General features: G+C 43.2%; 1 protein-coding gene across 6 annotated transcripts; it reads right to left on the bottom strand.

Annotated features, from left to right (window-relative positions):
* Window positions 1-1,795: 1,795 nt before the first annotated feature.
* On the bottom strand, window positions 1,796-21,277 carry AKTIP (AKT interacting protein). Of its 6 annotated transcripts, XM_030581752.1 has the most exons (11): window positions 21,188-21,277; window positions 19,938-20,084; window positions 17,502-17,617; window positions 13,934-14,139; window positions 11,125-11,189; window positions 10,945-11,045; window positions 9,762-9,850; window positions 9,586-9,684; window positions 9,182-9,289; window positions 6,475-6,535; window positions 1,796-2,725 (listed from the first exon to the last, which is right to left on the bottom strand). In XM_030581752.1, exons 3-11 carry the CDS (start codon window positions 17,541-17,543, stop codon window positions 2,615-2,617), a joined length of 882 nt encoding a protein of 293 aa, XP_030437612.1. In that variant the 5' UTR covers window positions 17,544-17,617; window positions 19,938-20,084; window positions 21,188-21,277; the 3' UTR covers window positions 1,796-2,614. The 6 variants fall into 6 exon arrangements, with proteins under 6 accessions (XP_030437612.1, XP_030437611.1, XP_030437614.1 ...); XM_030581751.1 differs by lacking the exon at window positions 19,938-20,084; XM_030581754.1 differs by lacking the exon at window positions 19,938-20,084 and having other exon boundaries at window positions 1,796-2,722.
* Between the last annotated feature and the right edge of the window lie 502 nt (window positions 21,278-21,779).

The raw sequence follows: 21,779 nt of genomic DNA, 5'->3' as shown, positions 1-21,779 counted from the left end.
TGTATGAAGTTTCCTGCATGCCACCTCCTTCCTTCAGGGCATGCTGAGAACTTCAAGTGCCAGGAACCCTCCAGCTCCCCCCATTCTCCCCAAACAGAGTCTTCCATTTGCAAGCTGTGCTCTGCCAAGTCCTGGAGTCACTAGTAGTTGCCAGAAGCCCATAGTTTGTAAATTCTGCATTGTGCAGTGGTGCAGCAGTAACCTTCAACTGTACAATACAGGAGAATTGTTTGGGAAGTTTGTGCACTGACTACAGATGAAGACTGCTCACTAATGCTACTACCTGGACCCTGCTCTTACTTGTGTCAGGTTATCCATTAACAGAGAATTGCTGCTTTAAGTATGTTTTCCTCTGACAATTTCAGCACAGTTACCTTAAACTTTGTTCTTCCCTCAGTAATGTATTTTGAGTCACTGTCTCAATGCAAACACACTTCTTGAAATAACTTGGTTTATAGATATACCTATTCTGCTACTGAACAAAAGCAAATCCAGCTCTTCGGTTCACCATAAATTGATACACTAGATCTACACCCTTTGAGAAACAAGCTACTTTTCCAAAAAAAATTGTCAATTAACATCTCTTACAAAGTACTGCTTAGGAAGTGGGGGCAAGATCTTTACTTTGCTCTAGCTCCTTTACAAGGCATACACAGACCCTAGAAGCCCCAGTGCTGGCAGAGTGAGCTTTCCCATCACTGCAGGAACTGATAAAAAGACAGCTGTTAAACTGCTGTCTGGGACCAGTCTTGCCAACCCTGGTGTAGGGGGCATGCCAGGGCTTGGGTACTCCTGAAACACCAGGCAGACCCATGAGACTAATGTAATTCATGCTGGCCTGGGGCATGTCTCTACTTTAATAAGCCCCCATAACCCAGCATTAGAAGGGCCCTTAAAAATGTCTTAAATCAATCTCACCCAATATGTATTTGCCACCTAGCTACCAAGATAAAAAGCTTCAATACATCTGTCAGAGTTAAAATTGTGTTGGGAGGGAACAGGCATTTTTGTCTATTAGATACATTCCTACTGGAGCAACTCTTCAGAAGTTGTGTAGTCTCTCCCTGATTAGAGCTTGAAGGCAAGAGAGGATGTTTTATTTTAAATAATATAAATAAAATGCTCCACTTCGAAGAGGAATTAATTCAGGCAAGTCTTATATTCCTTGTTATGCAGGAGGTTATGCTCTCGCTGATCACAGTGGTCTGTTCTTGCTTTAATCTATAAATCTAGCGTAGCAGTAGTAGTGTATGATTTGTGATGCCTTTAAACTATGTTTCCTTGCTTTTAAGCAGGTGTTTGGGATTTTTAGAATGAAGAGAACTTGTCATTTAGCAACTTTAAAAAAAATTAAAATACAATTAAAGAATTCTGTACAATACAGGAAGCCACTACTTGTTGTAGCCTGGTAACATACTTTGTATTAAAGCCTTACTATTATGAGAAATTAAGAAAGGTAGAGTCTCTTAAAAAAAAAGGCTAAGCAGGAGTACTGGCTGTGGAGTCTGAAACTGGAACTGAAGCAGGTATGTCAGTGCATGAGAAAAGGATAAAAACAGACCATGTCAGACTGGCCCACATTAAAGGATTAGCGTCAAAAGGTAAAAATCTCCTATTTGAAACCTTGGTGTGCACAAAAGACTAAGGATTCCTTTTAGTACCCTGGACAAAGCACGTAGGCAGAACTAATTTACGTACAAAGAGGATAATTGCAATATCTGATGTCTTCATACCAACAACTGCTATGATATTTGTTTCAAGACTGTGTAGTTAACAAAGGAACAATGCAGCAAGGTTAACATGATTTTTTTTTTATTTTTTAAGATGTCACTATTAACACACATTAGTCAAACTAGCCTAGTAATCCCTGCAGTCTTAACACATAGGAAGTCTAACATCCTCTAAGATTTTATTAATTAGATCAAAACCACCAATAAAAAGCTTTGATTTTTAGTGTTTATGTAATAAAAGCCTAGTAAACCTAACACTCTGCTCTCATCTTGTCAGACTAATGTGCGCTTTAGTGACAACACCTATTTGCAAGTCAGTAATATATATCATATGCTGAGTGCCAATCTCAGCTCTGCCTTTCTTGAAAGTGCTAGTTGGAGTCACTGAACCCGCTATTTACAATTTAAAATCCTAATGTATTTACAATAGAAACCATTTAAAAATCATTAAATATAGTGTTTAACTCTGCTATATTAGTTTATAGGAACACAGCTTACCTCTGGCATCAGTTTTTCCTGCTAATACTTCTGCCAGTTCCTTAAGATTCAAAATTGCTATTCCTGAAAGGAAAATAAAAGCTTAGACAAACCCTCCAGGCATTTTAGAGCCCTGGGAGTTACCATCCTAGGCAGTCCTTCATTAATAGAATTACTGCAATGTTTAGAGATACTTCCATCCTCCAGGCTGCTCTTAAAACTTAATGCATATGTAAAACACTGAGAAGAGTCCACAAAAATCCATTGAGCAGGTTTACTTGAGTCACTGCTATCGTTCAGTTTTCACTAATCCATTGTCAAGAAGGAAACTGCTAGTTTGCCATTTCTCTGTCCGTTACATTCCCTCCACCTACAGAAAGTGTTTTGTGCATCATGGTCCTGAAGAGTTAGGTAGGCATGGTCTTCTCTTCTTTACTGAAAGGCTGCACTGAACCAGGCTTTACCCATGACAGCCCAGACACCTGCATGCTTTTGCAGTGCTGATCTTCTGGCTTCTTCTAGGCAGAACAAAGTTAGAGTCAGAACCCACTAAACAGTGTGGTGGTGGTTTTTTTAAAATGTAAAAATGCCCTTTTTTATATTTGGCAGATCTTTATACCTATCCTTGCCTCTCAGACAGGGACACTATTATAAATGAATGCACTGGGTGCTAGCTACTATTTTTAAGATATGTTGCTAGCCTGGCAATCTGAAAGCCACTACACATCGCTAATGCCGTAGACATGCAAAGTATGACACTAGGAATCTCAATGCTGAGGTACATTTTTGCTACTCTACTCTGCACCTAAAGCTAGAAGCTGGGTTTTTTTGATTTTTTCTTTAATATTTTTATTCTGTTCTGCTGAAGCCCATTCCCAACACCCTATCATGGCAAGCATTTACAACTTTGGTAGGTATCAGAGGGGTAGCCATGTTTGCTGCTTTTACAGATCCAGGCTAAGAATCCTGTGGCACCTTATAGACTAACAGACGTTTTGGAGCATGAGCTTTCGTGGGTGAATACCCACTTCGTCAGATGCATGTCATGCATCTGACGAAGTGGGTATTCATCCACGAAAGCTCATGCTCCAAAACGTCTGTTAGTCTATAAGGTGCCACAGGATTCTTTGCAACTTCGGTAGGGAAAGTGGCAGTCACAAGTCGAGTCAATCCCATTTACAGCTAAGCAAAGGTACACTAACAGTAAGAAGGTTTGTTCTGTTTTTACTTCAAGTTGGTCCTATTATAGTATACTCATGAGTATAGTGGCACTACTGTGTAGGATCCATGGTTTGAAGACTATAACAGCTTTCTTGAAGGTTTCTGAACACCACAGCATCCTAGTGTGCTAGAGGCAGAGGGCACCCTCCCAAACCCAGAGAGGATTCCAGGGTCCTAAATAAATCTAACAGTGATAAAGAATGCCAATCTTGTAGTAAGGGGTCCTCTAAACTAATGCGTGAGTATTAGAAGGCCATGTAACAGTAGAACACAAGATGCACCACTTCAAAACCTTAACTACTAAGTTCGATGTAGAAGTGAGAATGAGCAAGCAGAAGGAAGGACTGGAATTGAGGGAGATGGTAGATTAGCAAATGGCAGCTGGCAACAGGCAAGGGGCTAAGGCATCTTCTGAAGATTCCATATTCACTTTAGCATCTAGCAAAGGATCAAAGGGGGATCAGATTTCAGATTTCTGTATAGACAGGATGCATCTCTCTATCCACCATGTTGCTGTGGATTGTGCAGTAGACTCCTCTTAGGCTTTTAGTATCGAGAGGCCTATGTGTACGCCCATGTGTCACATTTAGACAAGGCACCAGTTCTGCAAGATGACATACCACACTGGATGGGAGAGCAGTGGAAGTTTCACATGCTGATAAGCTTTCTGCCTGACAATGCTAACCGATCCACGTGGGTATAGGAAGTGCCCTAACAGTAAAGCAGATACTTGGAGGTATGCCAGTGGTTTCTTAGTTCCTCACAAAGTTAATCTTGAAGTGTCAGCATGCTGGCAGAATCCCACAGAGTCTCCAGGAGGAAGGCAGACCTGAAAAAAAAGTCTGTCAGGCAGCGACAACAAGCGTCTCTGGTAAAGGTAGCTGCCAGTTCAAAATGTACACACCTGAAATCAGCTGCTGGATTGCTGGCTGCAATGTGGATTTCAGTTTGAGAGCAAGAGATCCTAGGTGAAGTCCTCCCTCCTATGTGCTTTAAAATTCAACATGCCTGACCCTGTTTCCAAGTTTTTTGGGCACAGACAAACACCTCCTGTTTTGAAGCAAGCTATTTTGGCTCGCCTCTAAAATTCACTAAGTCTATCTCAGTAGTAGTAGGATTTAAGTAAACTTGAAATATTGTATATCAATTTAATTGGCCAAGAGGTGGCAGAATGACACTAAAGATTGAGATCTCAGAGTTCTTTTTTGCTATTGGTATTTAATCAACTAAATGCTGTTAGCAATGTTTCTATAGAAGGCATACTCTGATAAGATTAGTAGGAGGGATCAAATGACAGCTCAAGACCTAGGCATCCATTTTAAAAGAATGAAGACTCTCACTCTTTGCTGCAGACCAACTTCGAAGTGTAAGCCAGTTACTAGAGAAGCTTGTTGTGAAGTTCAGATGTGGCCCTGATATACCTCAGTGGTGGTGGTAAGTCCCACCTCTACCACCAGCACAACCCCAAGCCTCCCTAGGCAGTCTTCTCTCCTGCATATCTCAGTTGTTCCATGGAGTAAAACTTCCTAATCTCTTTCCCAGAACCCTAAGAGTAGATGAACAAGGGGGAAAAAAGTCAAAACCAGAGAACTACAATGCATTTCTCAAGTTATCCTCCTGCAGCCTCAGAACTTGCAGAAGAGCAGTCTCACTCCAGCATCTGTTATATGTTGCAAAGAATACTGCCACATAGCATGTAGAACCAGCATACCATTGAGGCCTATTAGAGAAGATTATGTTCAGGCAAGAGAACACGAGCACAAGAGCTGAGACTTTATGCATGGAGAGGAAGCAGCAGGGACTGCCATCAGAGGCTTCTCAGAAGAACAGCAGTCACCAGCTGGTGAAGGGTTTTCCCCAAGTCAGTAATCCTGCAAATCTGCAATGCATCAGTCAGAAAAGGATACCACCAACATAGGAATCCCATGATCTGTAAGTAGATAAAGCTCTGTAAAGCTGCACTTCAGAGTGCTGTGTCAGGTTTTCACAGTTGGTTCCCATGCATGGATGTGGTTCAGTTTCAATGGACACTTCTGATTGAGGGGGCTAGGAGGGTGGAAGAGCCCCACTGGAGAGCACCACCTTGGAACAGGGACTTGTCCTCACAGTAAATTAAACTGGAAAAAGGAGAGCAAGCTTCCTCCATTTCCTGCCTTTCACAGCAAAGGTGTTCTCATGCTCAAAAGCTACCAGTGTAGCTACCCCTGATCTCCAAAGTCCAGAGTTTACCCAGTAGTCCAGCTGGATGGGTGTAATTAGACTAGTGTTATGGTAGGAGTCCAAAGATATCACAACAGTAACATACTTTTACAAGTGCATGGTATAGGGAGTGACAGCAGCATCCTAGTGACCAGAAAACACCATGGCTTATGCTTTATATTTTGTATAACAGGAAGCAACCATGGCATTGACCAAATTGTTTAGGGAAGTTATTTCTAGTGTTCTAGAAGTGTTCTTTGCTCTGCTGTTGAGCAGACACTTTCCCCAGGGGAATAGCAGCAGCATCCAAGTTTTAGTAAATCATTTCTCTGCTCCCAGCAGAGTTCCTACATGTAATCAACTTAGAAAGTTCTGGAGTTTTGACTCATGTGTCATTAGGTAACAAGTCTCCTTAAATGAAGAAAATGACTGGGTTGATGCTAAGTAGTCACCTGTTGAAGCAACAGGAGCACAATACTCAATATATCCAACCTCGGACAGGCTACCAGACAGTAGCTAGTGTTAGTCATTAACAATCACTTCCAGCACTTGATGTCTCTTTGAAATAAAGCACGTGAACCTTTAACAGCCCTCCCAGGCAGCAAAGAACTGTGTAGCCAGGATTATTTTGTAAATGAGCTGCTGGGTGCTCTGTGCTTTTGAAATGAAAGACATTTACTTAACTGCCCAACTTTTGACACCCACTTATAAAAATCTTACAGGTATGTGCAAGATTTTATATAGACTACAAGCGCTTTACAAAATAAATGAAGACCATCCCTGCTCTACAGTGCCCAATACACTCAGTGTTACTGTAGTATAAATAAGTTGAACTTTGTCTACATACTTTCTGAGTCAACATCTTCTCTCTAGCTTCATCATGTATAGCTGGATTCCATGGAGAAAAGCTACAGAAGAAAGCAGAAGTGTTATGAACTTCATTTTGCTTTAAATGTTCCCTCACCCAACTACCCACTTCAGAAAGAGTTACAGCAATGAGTGTGGGATGATTTCTAACATTACTCTGAGCTTTCAGTGAGCTGCAAAACCTTGTTTCCCCCTCAACAACATCGAGAGAAAAAACACCTAATCCACAAAGTGGCTCATCACAGATCTCATCCAACACGTGTGTGCTCAGTGTTAAGCACCCAAATACTAATTTCAGCACCAAAAATTAGGAATTCACCACCAAATGCTAAATACATGAACAGTGACTAGTTGAAAGTTCTAACTCCTAGTACCAAAGCTAAGTTTCAGAGCTATATTGCCACTTCAACAGTTCAAACTGAGCATGCAAGTTCAACTTGTAAATATCTGAATACCAGACTTGTTCCATAGGTGCCCTTAAAGTGACCAGATTCTTTAGTTATTCACTAAAGCCAATATCTAATGGATAATTGGTAAGGAAATTTACATATTAGTTTAGCAGTGTTGTAATCACGTTGGTCCTGGGATACCGGAGAGATAAGGTAATATCTTTTATTGGTCCAACTTCTGTTGGAGAGAGACACTTCAAGCTTGCATAGAGCTTTTCTTCAGGTCTGGGAAATATACTTTAAGTGTCACAGCTAAATAAAAGGTGGAATAGATGGCTTAGCATAAGTAGCTAACATTTCAAGGGACCATTCAAGGTGAAGTGGCCTAACAAACAACTCTCCAGATATAGGAGGAAAGGGGGGAGGGAGGGGAAGGAGGGGAGAGCTCGGGGTTTTAAGGGAGTTCTAGATTGTAGAAAGCTATAAATCCAGTGTACCTATTCAGTCCATGTTTAGTATTGAGTAATGTTAAATTACTAACATCCCAGGTTTGTCTTTTGCAGATGTTGGGCAGATTTCCTTTGAGAATGAGGACTGAGGTCAGCTTGAGAGTCACTGACTTGTGGAAAGTGTTAATCCATAGGTGATATTCTGTGGGTTTGTCTTACCGTTTTTCTGAGAGAGTTCATTTGAGTGTAGTGATTGACTGGTTTCACCCACACAGTGGTTACTGGGGCACTTAGCACAGTGGATGAGGAACACCACATGTGACAGGCATGTGTAGGATGTGTGGATTTTGACAGGTGTGTTGTGGGGGAGGCGGGGTGTTGATCATCACAGCAGTGGAAATGTGTCTACAACAAGTTTTGCATCACTTGTTCTGGCAGGGTCTTGAGTCACTGAATTGGTATGTCCTGGTCTGTGGGAAACTTACTTCTGATGAGCTTGGAGAGGCTGGAAGTTGTTTGATGACCAGAGAGGGGGTATGGGAAAGCTCTCTTTCAAGATGTGGTTCCCATCAACTGTGGGTTGTAATTGTTTGAAGATACCCAGTGGATTCCTGCATGTTATGGTGACAGCCAGAGGTGCAGTGAGAGGGGATTTTATTACAGCATCAAAACAGCATCTCTCTGGCTATTTGAGTGGCCCACTCCATGATTGTGTTAAGGTGTATATCCCAGACTTTCTCCTCAGAGTTTATTCTGTGGTATCTGAGTGCCTGGCTGTAGATAACCAAACTCTTGGTGTCTGGGGTTGTTACTGGATCTGCGAAGACAGGTGTGGTGATCAGGTGGTTTCTTGTACATAGTTGCCTGTAGGGTTCCGTTGCTGAAGCCGATCATGGTCTCCAGGAAGTTGATGCTAGCGTGGGAGTACTCTAGGGAGAGTTTAAAGAGATGTGGTGGAAACCTATCAATGAGTTTCAATAGTCTGTCCAGAGGATGAAAATATCCAATGATATACCTGAGATACATTGGTTTTGTGGTGCATTTGTACAGAAATTCTTCCAGGAGGCCCACAAAGAGGTTGGCTTACTGGGCAGCCACTCTGGTTGATCTCATGGCTTGGAACAAGTGTTTGCTAGTGAATGTAAAAACTGATATGGGTGAGGAAGAAATGGATTAGTTGGATGGTGTGTTTGGGATGGATATATGAGGGTTATCCATTGTCTTGTAAATACTTGAAGTACTCAGCAATGAGACCATTGTGAGGGGATGCTGGTGTACAGTGAGGGGATATCCAGGGTGGCAAGGATGGTGTTCTGAGGGAGGTTGTTAATGTTGAAGTTTATGGAGGAAGTCAGTTGTGTCTGGAGGAAACTGGCCCCAAACTTTTTCTCCTTCTGCCCCCTGACTGGAGAGGTGTTAACTGGGCACTTCACCTTGAATGGTCCCTTGCATAAGTAGTTAAAGCATTTCAAAACAATCCATTCCACCTTGTATTTAGCTGTGACATGCTGAATAACTCTCAGACCTTAAGGGCTCTGTGCAAGTTTGAAAACTTGTCTCTCTCACCAATAGAAATTGGTCCAATAAAAAAATATTCTCTCAACTATCTTGTCTCTAGCAATGTTGTGTCAGTCTGCATTAATCTTTTACTCAGTATAACTGTCAACTACCCTGATTCACATGTGCGTATAAAGGGATTTTTGTAAAGGACGAGAAGAAAGGAACCACCAGGGTTATTAGACCAGAAGTGATGGCCATACTATGACTTGGCATCAAAAGCTATACGGAGTGTGCTTCAATTCAGAACAGCAGAACATATGGAATTCAGTATAATGCATAGGCTACTTACCTAATTGCATAGGGATCTTCTATTTTAGGCTGATCAAATAAGTGACTGCTGCATAGTTTTATACTGTCTACCACCTTACTTTTGAACAGCTGAATGTCTTTTTCATATCTATAAGAGAGACATTACTTAAAACTTCACCATATGAAATTAGCAAGTTGTAAACTAGTCTTGGTTTTTCAACAAGACAGCGGAGGCTAGGGGAAATGGAGTATTTTAAGTTTGTTCAGCTAGCTGATGTTATATACCATAAACAGGTGCTAAAAATGATACAGTAAATTTAGCTGTTTAATATATACTCTGGCATAAGTATTTTGTAAGAAAAGAAAAAAAAACAAAAAAACTTAATGAAAAATAGAATATGAAGTTCTAAATACATAGCCAAAACAGTTTAGGATGACACCTACAGCACTGCAGCTTCCGGATTCAAAGGACTGGTCGTATCAATCTTGTAGAAGACTCTGCGAGCATACATTAGTACTTGCCATATGTGATTATGGTTTCGCCTAGGAAGAGAGTAGTTCGTTAGTGAGGGACAGAGGTACAGCATTTCTGTATTAGACACCAGTACATTAGTACTCACCTCCATTTTGCAAATGCTCTTTTCACATCTAATTCACCTGAGAGGGGATCTACTAGTGGGTGGAACACTGGTAGATCGAACACCAATCGCTGTTTTAGAGAGAAGTTCAAAAAAAAAATTGCTTTAGTGAAATTACTCAAGACTATGGTTTATCATCTGATTTATGACCAATTTTCACTTAGATGTGCTTTTATGGTTTTTAGGACCCTGTAAATGGGTGCCCAAATCCTTAAGGGGACCTCTCCTACTTTTGTTAGAAGCAACCTCTCACATTGCTTGAATGGGGGGAGGGAGGAAGAGTCGGAAATGGAAATTGGTTTCACTTTGAACATTTGATGGCATTGTGTCTGGCCAGTTCACTGTTTCCCCTATTGCTTGTGTAAGTTAGGATAGTTAGTTTAAAATAATTTTCCTATTAAAAACCCAAAACTGGCAAAGGGACCTAGGAACAGGTACAGAATTAACCATTTTCAACTCTTTGATATAGTTTCCCCACTGATGCTGTCCCTTTAAAAAAGTATTGAAATTACTTCTTTAAAGCTGTTAATTAAACTGTTTCCTTCAGGAGTTTGTGGCTGTAATGTTCTGCCAACATCATAAAAAAATTACAAAACCTGGCTAAGCACATCTTCATTGTGCTCTGAAAGCTATCATATTGACAGAGGAGACCAATTTCATAAGCAAGAATATTCTGCTGACAGTCCTAAAAAGTTTGATCCTAGGAAGGAACAAAAGTATTCCAGTTGCACAAAGGCACAGGAATATTGTTTCGTTTTACACACCAAAAGGAAACATGAAATTACTGAAACAAAGAAGCAGATGACAGCTCCATTCCCAACTTCACCCACATTTAATAGTCAAGAAAATACTTCAAGTAGTCAGCCACTCCTTTAAGGGAGTCATAATTACAGTTACCACAATGCAGGTCTTAAACCTCTAATTTAGAAGGCCTGGTAGAGCCTGAAAGTCAACCCCACACCCTATGCAGACACAGAAGTTGCTACAGAGTAACAAGATGATCCTCCACTGACAGTAAGAGTGTACAAACCAGTCAGAAGCATGTTCCTAACCTTCACCAACCAGTGAACAAAGCCAGTCCAGGAACTGAACAAATGCCATTCTCCAACACCATAAAAAGAAAACTAAGATTTCACGATTGTTGTCAGATTACTCCAGCACTTACTGGGCAGTCACCATCTGGGTAATTATCAGGGATGTAGACTGTAAATTTGAACACACCATCCTGGTAGAGGCCATGTCTTATGAATATCACTCCAAACCACACTGCAAGGGAGAAGAGTTGTATGAGTTGGTGCAAAATGCCTTAAATACAGTAAAATAAAAGATCTACCCCTAAACTTACTTAATGCCGATCTGTAAGATGGTTGCACATAAACTCCTGGCAGCTTCTGCTTTACGACCAAAGTGCTGTAATAATAATCAGTCATTTAGGATAAAGAGCTGTATGAGGACTGGATTAGCATATGCACTCTGCAAAAAACTTCCCAGTACACAAGAAAGGCCACAGCTGTGCTGCCAATATCTCAACAAGGGACTCATAGAAATATTTCCCTTCCAATCCCAAGGGCAGATGTGCTCACAGGGGGAGGGGTAAGGAACTAAAGAATCCACTTTCCCTCCCCCCATTTAAAGAGATACTCGCAGGAAATTCTTACACCTCTTGTTCAAGATTACTGGAAATGAAAGATTAGGAGGGAAAGTTCATTTTTCAGTAATATATTTACCAAGTCAGCATTGGATCAAGTCATTTTCATTCTCCTATACACAGTCAGTTTCTCTCATTTGTGTGTCTCTTACACAGCAATGGTAGAGACATTTTATAAAGAAGAAAATGTATCTGTATAACCATAATTTGACAGAGGAATTTGGAGCAGCTGTAGTGAATGAAACTGCTTGTAGTTCTATTTTTTAATGTTAACCAAAGCTTTAACTTGAAATTTAAACAATGCTTTCAGTCATAATCCTGGTAACTACTGTAGGTCAAGGGGGAAGTGGCACGGCAACAGAATAGGGCAAGTGAAGATGCCAACCAAGGAGGGCAGGCAAGCGGAAGAAGGTATTTTAGACAAGTAAGGCCTCAAGAGTACCAGAAGCAGAAGATGAGGGTTGAATCACCAAAGTATGACCTGAGTTTTGACCTCTATTTTCCCCTTTCCCACTCCCCAGTCATTTACGGCTGATCACATAAATTTGAGCTGAGCCCTCTATTTTTTGTCATGGAGTTAAGCCGTTCATGTCCAATGGATTACAACTGATTTCTCCCCTCGCCTTCCTCTATTGTTTTTGCCCTTTAGTACACACCATTATATCATGGAAATGGCATTGCAATGCTGAGAGTGGATAAGAGCACAATGCAACATTTTTGCTGTTCCCTGAGAGTGGAAACAAAAAATTGTTATGTTTCCAACATGGTGTTGGAAATACTAAATAGAATTTTACTGAGCCATTCACTGAAAGAGAACGCTTACAGTATTCAGCTAAAGCAGTTTATAAATAGGCTTCTCTTATTAGTTGGCACTTGCACAAGTCTGTTTGAAGCTGAACACAGCAGGCCAACAATGAACTAGTGAACAACTGTCTGACTGTACCAGCATCAAAGTTAGATGACAATTTGTTATAGTACCCCTTTAAAAAAAAACAAAACAGAAAAAACACAACTTTTGTTATATCAGTGCCTAAGACTTTGATTTCCATAATGCCATCAGCAATTGCTTAGCAACAGGAGACCATTATTCTCCGCTGCACTCCATGACACTGGCATCTTAAATTGATTAAGATGTTATAAACTCAGGTTGTCAGAAGATTAACTAGATCCCCACAGCATGAAAAAGTGTATGTAAATAGAACTAAAAAAAGGAGTTATCTTCAGTGTAAGATTTTTAAATGGAAAAAGTGTATTTCAAAATTAGCATTGCACCAATGCTCAGGGGAATTGCATTCAGAAATCTGTTTCATAGCTCAGAATGCAGCAGATGAAATCATTAGACAAGTTATGTAACTAAGAAGAAAAATCTGACATGACACAAATTTGCATTTTATGCTCCCTCCTACACTCATGATCCTAGACTGATCCATGGAGCAGTAGTCCAGAGCATTTCCTGGTGGTCCATGGAAAGCTGACTAGTTACATTTCACTGGCTCCTCCTCTTATAAATTTCATGGTAAAATTCATTAGAAGATGATTTTCCTAATATTTACTTTCCATGTAAGGATCCACTTAAGTTGCTGCGCATTTGATCACACATGACTGAGGAATAGTCCACAGTATGAGAAAGTATGGGAATCCCTATTAGGATAACCATATTTCCCAAAGGGAAAAACAGAACACCACATGGGACTGAGGGCCCTTCCTCAGCTTCTTGTCTAAGCAACCGCCACCTTGGGCTGGCCCAAGCCCCAAGCCTGACCCCCACCCCCTCTCCCTATGTGGGGCTGGCCCCCATGCCAGGCTGGAGCTGGCATCACTGCTTGCCCGAGTCCTGCCTCCCCCCTTACGCAGGGTGGTATTATCGCTCCCCAACTGCATGTTCCTCTGCATCCTTTGACAAAAGTGAGCATTTGTCCTGTTTGCTCTTGCAGTCTGATCAAGCTGGCAAGAACAAATGGGACAAATGCTCATTTTTGCCAAAAGAGTAGGGACAGCCGGTACAGGGCTTAAAAAAGTGACTGTCCCGGCCAAAACAGGATGTATGGTTACTCTATCCCTGATACACCTCCCATATCAGCCAGTGATGAGATTAGGATGATAGCATGGTACCTTCCTGCTGGACATTTGTTGGCTTTTAGTTAAGCTATCCTTTTAAAAAAAAAAAAAAAAAAAAAAAGGATATTTTCTTCCTAAAAGCAATTTAGTGTACATTATTAATCTTATGAGGCTGCCTAATGCCCAAGACTGGTATATTTGGATTTCAAGTTTGATATGTACAAGAGGACCATTCAAAGCTATAGCTAGAAGAATAACTCATCTCCAAGATAAAAGACTATATTAGTTTTGCAGAGTTTAGTGTTTAAATGAGCATCCTGGGTATGCTTTTATAAGTTCCATACAAGAACTGTTTCTAAAGCTACTCCCTGAAATTGTGTTTTAGTTTTCTGAAGTACAAGACCAGTGAGCTAAAAAGGTGAAATATTTTGAAACTAAAGCAACATACAATTCCGCAAGGAGAGAGTATTCCAAGTAGAAAGGCCCATAGGAGGCATGTGTTCCATTTGTAGACTGGGATGAAGGGGCAGGAGAAGCAGGCTTGGTCATCGGCACAGCATTTTTTGGAATAGAAGGCAGCTGTTTCTTTGTAGAGGTGCGTGGAGGACTGGTTCTCAACTCTCCAGTCAGAGTCTTTTCTTCAGTTTCAGGTCTCTGTTAAATACATATACATGTTAAATACAAAAATACAATATATATTAGCATTTCAAGTTTATATTTTATAAAACACTGAATAGTTTAGGCTGCAAGCTAAAGCTTCTGTTCAATTATATACCAATGAAGTTTAATTCGGTTTGAAAGACTTCACCTTACTAGTTATTACATAGTCATAGACTCCATACAAGTTGCTTCCTTACATATTTTCTTTATTACAGGCACTGGCTGAACTCCGAGCCGACACTGCTTTAGTTCCTAGTAGGCAGTAAAGCTGTAGATTAAAGCTAATTACACCTCCACAGCATTAAATTAGAAACTGATGGGTAATGTCAGCTTCCACATCAGTCTTCATTTCTAACACTCAATGTACTGAGATGAACCACTTCAATTCCACTAACAAGTCTCTCTGCAATTTAAATATATGAGTGATTAGTATAGTAAAGAAGAGGTGAGAGAATGGAACATTCTGGGGCAATGAGTTCAAGGGAAGAATGCCTCCCACTTCTGTGGGAAATATTTGTGCTGAGGCAGGCACAGCACAACTGGGTAGATTATAATACTCTACACTCATTGTTTTTAAGCCATCACATTAGACGGCAGGGGCTGCCCATAGTCCTTCAGTTGTCCACACAAAAATACAGATTTTACATGCGTCATTTGTAAGTATTCAATATATTAACCAGTTAAAGACCATTATGCTTTCTATTTTGCTGAGGAAATAATCACCACTGCAGCTAAGCAGTCAAAAGACCTGAGAAAGCGTTCAGTCCACATATGGGAGAACTTAATTATGGTTCAGTGGGTAGACTGCTGGGGTATCGGTTAGAATTTAAACTACAGTTTTAGTGATGGAAAGTTACCACGCGACTGTTTGGTGTCTTCTGTAAAATGTCCGTGAACTGACCTACAACTTCCACCATTGCTGAGAATTTTGTAAGTAAAAGACTGAACAGCCCTCAGATTGAACTTTTAGTAGTTTTTCCTTCTGACAAATAATGACATGTTAGACAGATTGTTCCATATACTCCTGCGGGAATTCTGTACCACTGAGCATGCGCAAAATTCACGTCCCCTGTAGATTTCTTCGCTTCCCTGAAGAAAACTAACCGCTGACAGGGAAGCCACAAGAGAGGGCAGGCCCCCCTTCCAGCACCACAGGCGCGTCATTTTGGGTGCCTGGAGCAGCCGACAGAGGTAAATCACCATGGGGCTGGGATGCCCTTGCCGGTGGTGTCTACCCTGTGCGGGGCTCCGTTGTTAGTCCCAGCTAGGCTGGAGAGGATGGGACTTCCTCTTCCGGGCCAGGGCCAGGGCCAGGTCCAACCCACCTCCAGAAGTCTCCCCCAGCTGCAGGAAGCTCCACAAACACACATCCATCCCACTTCCTGCCCCCATCACTCCCCAGCTGTGGGTGGGAGGAGGAGTTGGTCATTGTACAGGGAAATGCTCCCTGATCCACCTAAGCCCAATGCATCCAAAACTCCCCATACCCTCCACCACACATCAAGTCCCACTCCCTCAGCATCCAGACCCCTCCCACACCAAGCCCCACTCCATCTTGACATCCACACCATGCAGACTCCTCTCCACTGAGTCCCATCCATTCTTCACCTGAGTACCCCCTACAGAGTCTAATTCCTTCCCCCCTCCCCCTGCAATGTCAGGGTCAGGTGCAGCCTCAACACCGAATCCATGCCCGCAGGGGGAGGGGCAGCGTGTATGGGGTGTGTGTGCGCAAGAGTAGGAAGACAGTTGGGGGGCTAGGCTGGGCTGCAGGGTAATTTCCCACCTCCATGCAGCCAGTGCCCTATGCTCCTCACTGCCATGCTGAAACCTTCACATTTATTTATTTATTTATAAATAAAATATGCAGAATTTTAAGTTTTTTGGCATAGAATTCCCTCAGGAGTATACGTAAGTTGTTAAAGCCTGTGTGGTACTTTTTTGACCAAAGGGATTGCTTCAGACTAGTACAGGCAGTCCTCGACTTTACAACATTCGACGAACAGCACTTACAACATCTCTGAATCGACGCTAATTTGACTTATGACAATTGGTTTAGCCTATGATGCTTGGTCCCGCAATGGAGTGGATTGCAGTTCTGAATTACGACATTTTGACTTACGACACAATTTGCAGGAACCAATTGTGTCATAAGTCTGAGTACTGCCTGTATTGAACATCTCTTTAGTTTACTATCCATTTGAATAACATGGATATTCTGTCTACCTTGCTTAGAACTAGAACTCAATACAGAAGTGTCCTCACGACTAAGGGGGTGAGGAAAGTCTCCATACTTCGGCAAACCACTTCTGACAAGATTTTATGTAAATTTGAGGTGCTTCACTAATTTTTTTTAAGAGAGTACATTCACTGTAGATTATTCAAATTTTCAAGATACCATACAGAATCTTAAGTATTCCACCCAGCAGCGACCTTTTCCAGTATTTTTATTCATGGCTTTTTTCACATTCAGAGCTGCATATAAAGTAGATCTATTACAGACGGTAGTTATTTAAAAAGACATAGCACAGAGGAAGAACTCTCAGATCTTCACTCAAATATAGCCACCCAAGTGTCCAACTTTAAAATATTTAATTGACATGGCCCTAACTGCATGCTAGAGAGGCATTCAGCTTTTGGATTCATAACAATGACAATCAGGACTTGCCAAACATAGAAGGCAATCCATAATTTTGCTATTTTCCAGCACTAGTCTGGGGGTGGGGGAGTGAAGGACCAGAGAAAGAGAAAGAACCATGTTGAATAGCACTGCTTGCTCTCTTCCCCCAAAGAGTTGCTAACAGAAGACAAATGTTAACAATCTGACCTTTTAGAAGCCTGCTATTTTTGCTCATCATTTAGGTCAATGAGACACAGAAGTCCCAGGTATATACCTTATGTCCAACAAATGTCTAGTTAAAGCTTGGCCCAGAGTACCACAGCTGCAAGAACCTGGATAAGACTCAACATGATTCAAGTTACTAATATCCACCTCTTGATGAGGTAGTCATGGATTTCAGTTTCCTATGAAGAGACTGACTTATACTGCAATACCTGCCTAAGGATAATACTGCAATTAGAGGATTCAATTTTTACAGACTCTACTAAGCAGAGCTACTGTATGTTTACCTCATGGCTGTATAGGTGAGAGTCAAGAAATCCACAGCATTTTGATAACACTATCTTGTCAAGATTTCTTTTTCAAGATAGAGTCTGAGGCTTCATTTTAAGTCACTTTAGACAGTTACAGGCTTTATATTTTGATAAAATGTCAATTTGTTTTGTGATATTACGCAGTACAGCTTGATAAGAGGTAAACAATTAACAACGCATATACTGTTGACTAAAATATCCACCTTGCGTGAGGAACTTGTAGACATGCTCCAGAAAGGGTTCATAACTTGTATCCCAAGTAAAGGGCTGCAAATGTTGTCTCCAGACCCTCTCCAGCACTTCGATGTCACTTTCTAGCCTAAAAACATACAGAATTAGATGTTAAAGAGTGTTCAAACAAGATTCCAACACAATTAGGCCAGACCTAATTAGCTTATTAGGACAACATTAATTCTGAACTTCAGAAACAAAAGTTTGTGTAATAGTAATCAACCTCAACTAGCTCAAAAGCTCTCCAAAATATTTCAAAACAGTCATAAGACCAAGAGAAATATTTGAACGTATACAGCATCTTTCAGCCATTCTCCTTCCATCTCTGTTTGCACTCTCCTCTCTGCAAAGATGCCATTGGACAGGCCTGCAACTTCCCAACGGGAAATGCAAGAAAACAGCTGGACTTAACTAAGCTACCCAACAAACAATGGATGGCACTCTAATAGCCTATTCTGTAGCTTGGGAAAGTTTTTCCATCCCTGGTTTTGATCAACTGACTCTGCAAGCCTTTTAAGAGTATTAGTTCGAAGAGTGTCTGCCATTCCCAATGGAGGAATTGAGCTTGTTGAGCTTTCATCATGTGTGACATTTTGTTTTCATTTGCATAGAAATGCATCCAGGAATAGATAAAGTCACAGAATCCAGAAGTTTTTCTGCAGCCTTTTCTCTTTTTAAATTGTGTTCCATTACAAAAAGCACAATATGTATGATCAATGGTCCTAACAGAAAGTACTTCAGTAGAGTTGGGAATTTCACTGAGATACTTACCATTTTGATCCCCACCTCTACTACTCCCCTTCCCCCTACTCATTTAACATCAGTTTATCTCCTTTAAAGAGATTTTAGCTACTGGGTGTGTCTGGCGCCACTCTTCTCTGGTTTCTCCACCTCTTTCCAACTTAGAATTTCTCTCCCCAGTTTCTTCTGGTTTCTCCATCTCTAGTTATAGTAACTAAAGTATTTTGGTATGCAGCATAGTTGTAGCTGTGTTGGTCCCAGAATATTAAAGAGATAAAATGGGTGAAGTAATATCTTTTATTGGATCAACTTCTGTGTGTGGCTCATAAGTTTGTTTCTCACACCAACAGAAGCTGGTCCATAAAAGATATTACCTTACCTACCTTGTCTCTCTAAAGCATTTTGGAACAGTTTTATATAAACTTCTATATGAATCTGTAGGATAATGATCCATGAGTCAATTCACCATTAGTGCCTGTGCATTTCTTTTATAGCTGTTATAATAGTTTTTTCCCCAGATCAAGCAATCACGAGTGGCTAGTCTGAGTCAGGACTAAAAGTCCTGTTTTTCATTACACAATTAGAGTCCATTCAGCCAGGTAAGCTAGGAAATAATACCCCTTTAAGCTTAAAGCAGCACTTGTAAGACATATGAAAATTCAGCAAAATTTCTGCAAAGCTATATCTGCCTGCTTTTTAGAAGAAAAAAATTGATATATTCAACTAGCTACAAATAAAACCATTTTATATCACTATAACTTCATCCACACTAAGGGCTTGTCTACATCAGAAAGTTGCAGCGCTGGTGAGGGAGTTACAGCGCTGCAACTTTGAAGGTGTACACATCTGCAGGGCACCACCAGCGCTGCAACTCCCTGTTTGCAGCGCTGGCCGTACTCCCGTTTTGTCTCGGGTGTAGAGGATCCAGCGCTGGTGATCCAGCACTGGTAATCCAATGTAGACACTTACCAGCGCTTTTCTTGACCTCCGTGGAAGGAGGAAGCCTCTGGTAATCAAGCTGGTCTCACTTTCCCGGTTTGCTCTCTCGTTCCCGGAACCCCGAGCAAGCAGGTCTCCTTCCCTGCGGTTTGCAGGGTGGCTCCGGGAACGCGAGAGCAAACCGCGGCGAAGCTGGTCTCCTTTCCCGGTTTGCTCTCTCGTTCCCCGAACCCCGAGCAAGCAGGTCTCCTTCCCTGCGGTTTGCAGGGTGGCTCCGGGAATGCGAGAGCAAACCGCGGCGAAGCTGGTCTCCTTTCCCGGTTTGCTCTCGCGTTCCCGAAACCCCCCTTGAAGCCGCCCAACAGCGCTGCAGTGTGGCCACATCTAACACCACTTGCAGCGCTGGTTGCTGTAAGTGTGGCCACTCTGCAGCGCTGGCCCTATACAGCTGTACTAATACAGCTGTAACAACCAGCGCTGCCAAATTTTAGATGTAGACATGGCCTAAGTGTTTCACTGATTTAACTATATACACCACTACCTCAATATAACGCCACCCGATATAACACGAATTTGGATTTAACACGGTAAAGCAATGCTCCAGGGGGGTGGGGCTGCACACTCCAGTGGATCAAAGCAAGTTCAGTATAACACAGTTTCACCGGTAAGATTTTTTGGCTCCCAAGAACAGCCTTATATTAAGGTAGAGGTGCAATTAAAGTTAGTACACGAATGGTGTTCAGAGAAGCTCTCAGATTTTGATTCTTCTCAAACTTCATCTACTCATTTTCAAGCCATCCATCCACCCAGATTATGACTTTGCAATCACATCCTTATGAACAGATCCTCCTGCGTGACCCCTCCAGCCAACAGATCTGCAAGACACATTCAAGAGTCAAGATACAGGAAATAAGCTCCATCCCTGTTTTCTCCCCTTGCCCCCTCAAACACACACTTCTGATCCCAACAAATATCTATCTGGGGGCTCCAATACAATCGTTGAGCATAAGAAATGCTGAACGAACAGGCCTATTGAGACATCTCTGAGCAGTCACACTTGTCTGTAACTCTGCTTCCTCAAGGCAGTATGGCGGTCACACCTTTACACAAAGGAAAGGCCTCCCAGTGCCTCAGTCGCAGTTCTCATGTGCCAGCCGCTTGCATTCCCGTCTCATGCTTTACTGTGCCCTGCCCTAGAGCACTAGTGAAGCTGCACCAGCCGGAGGAGTGTCTGCCCGGCAGAGCTGCCCGGGTAGCACGCAGCAGCCTCCGCTCATTGGGCTCAGGAAGGCAGCTTCCCCCAAATGGGCAGTTTTAGAAGCCAGAGCGGGGATAGCTGAGCTCAGGGAGCACGGAGGAGGACGTGGAGGTCCCGGGGGCGCAGCTGGCAGGCACCGGGGATGACCAGAGACACAGCAGGGGCCGCGGTTACCGCTTTGAAAACGAGCGCGTGCGAGCTGAGGGGAAATAACGGCAAGTGCTTGGACTCACCCACCCGGGCCAGCGCCCCGCGCGCCCCCTCCCCCCGTACGTCCCCGAGCGCTCCCTCGGGGCAGCCGGACCCCTCCCGCTCCGCCCACGGGCCGCCGCACCTGAGAGGGGAGCGGGCCCGACCCTCCGCCGCCTCAGCCACGAGGAGAGCAGAGCCAGGAGCCCCCCACCCCCCGCGCGCAGCACACCGGCTGCCCCTGGCGGCAGTCTCGCCCCGCCCCGCCCCTGCAGCGGCCGCGCCCAGCCCCACCCGCTGCCGCCACAGCATCCCAGTCACCTACCCCGCAGCAGCCCCGCCCACCCCGCAGGCTCCCCACCAAACAGGGGCCGGGTCCCTCAGCGCCTTCGCCTTCCTGCGGAGACTGTCTCCGCCCAGCCGCCGTCGTTGTGCTATTTCTAAGGGGGCACCCCGCGTTCTCGCTCTTTCCCACTGCCCAGGGGAGCTGAGCAGGGCTGCAGCGCAGGGGGGCTCCAAGTCCCCACTCACTCGCACTAGTTCCGCGGACACTCCACTGCAAGCGCGGCCAAGTCCCCACCAGCACCTCCGTCCTCCCTCACCCCGTCCGCAGCTCTAACACCCGCCCCTAGCAGCAATATCCGGCCGGCCTCTGACACGCATTGGCCGCAGAGTCAACCAATCACAGGCCGGCCGTGTGGGCAGTGTTGTGACTGCGGTTCGGGGACTACCACACTGGCCAATCACAAACTCCGCTCCTCCTATGACGTTGAAAACGCGGCCGCAACCTGTTACCAAGGTACGCTTCCCGTCGCCAATGAGGACGATGACGATTGGCTAGAGCACTTGGGGGCGGTTTTAGTGCGACTATGGATGACTAGGACTATGCATTGTTGCGATTGTGAATGACAACGATTGGCCGATACAAGTGTCACTCCCCAGGGGCGGGGTAATTATGAATTATTTCGATTGGCTGATAAGCCGGCCCTCCGCCGGACGGTTGTGATAGCGATTGGCTGACAGAGCCGTCGCTTGCTGAGGGGTGGGACTAGTGGGGTCAGCCGTGCTTGTGACTGGCTGGAGCCTAGCAGCAGCCAGGCGCTGGGGCGGGGCTGTGGCTGTT

The sequence above is a fragment of the Gopherus evgoodei genome, chromosome 12, assembly GCF_007399415.2.
Source record: "Gopherus evgoodei ecotype Sinaloan lineage chromosome 12, rGopEvg1_v1.p, whole genome shotgun sequence".
Classification (NCBI taxonomy): domain Eukaryota; kingdom Metazoa; phylum Chordata; order Testudines; family Testudinidae; genus Gopherus; species Gopherus evgoodei.
The sequence above is the reverse complement of the archived record's forward strand: the minus strand, read 5'-3'. Positions and strand labels throughout refer to the sequence as shown.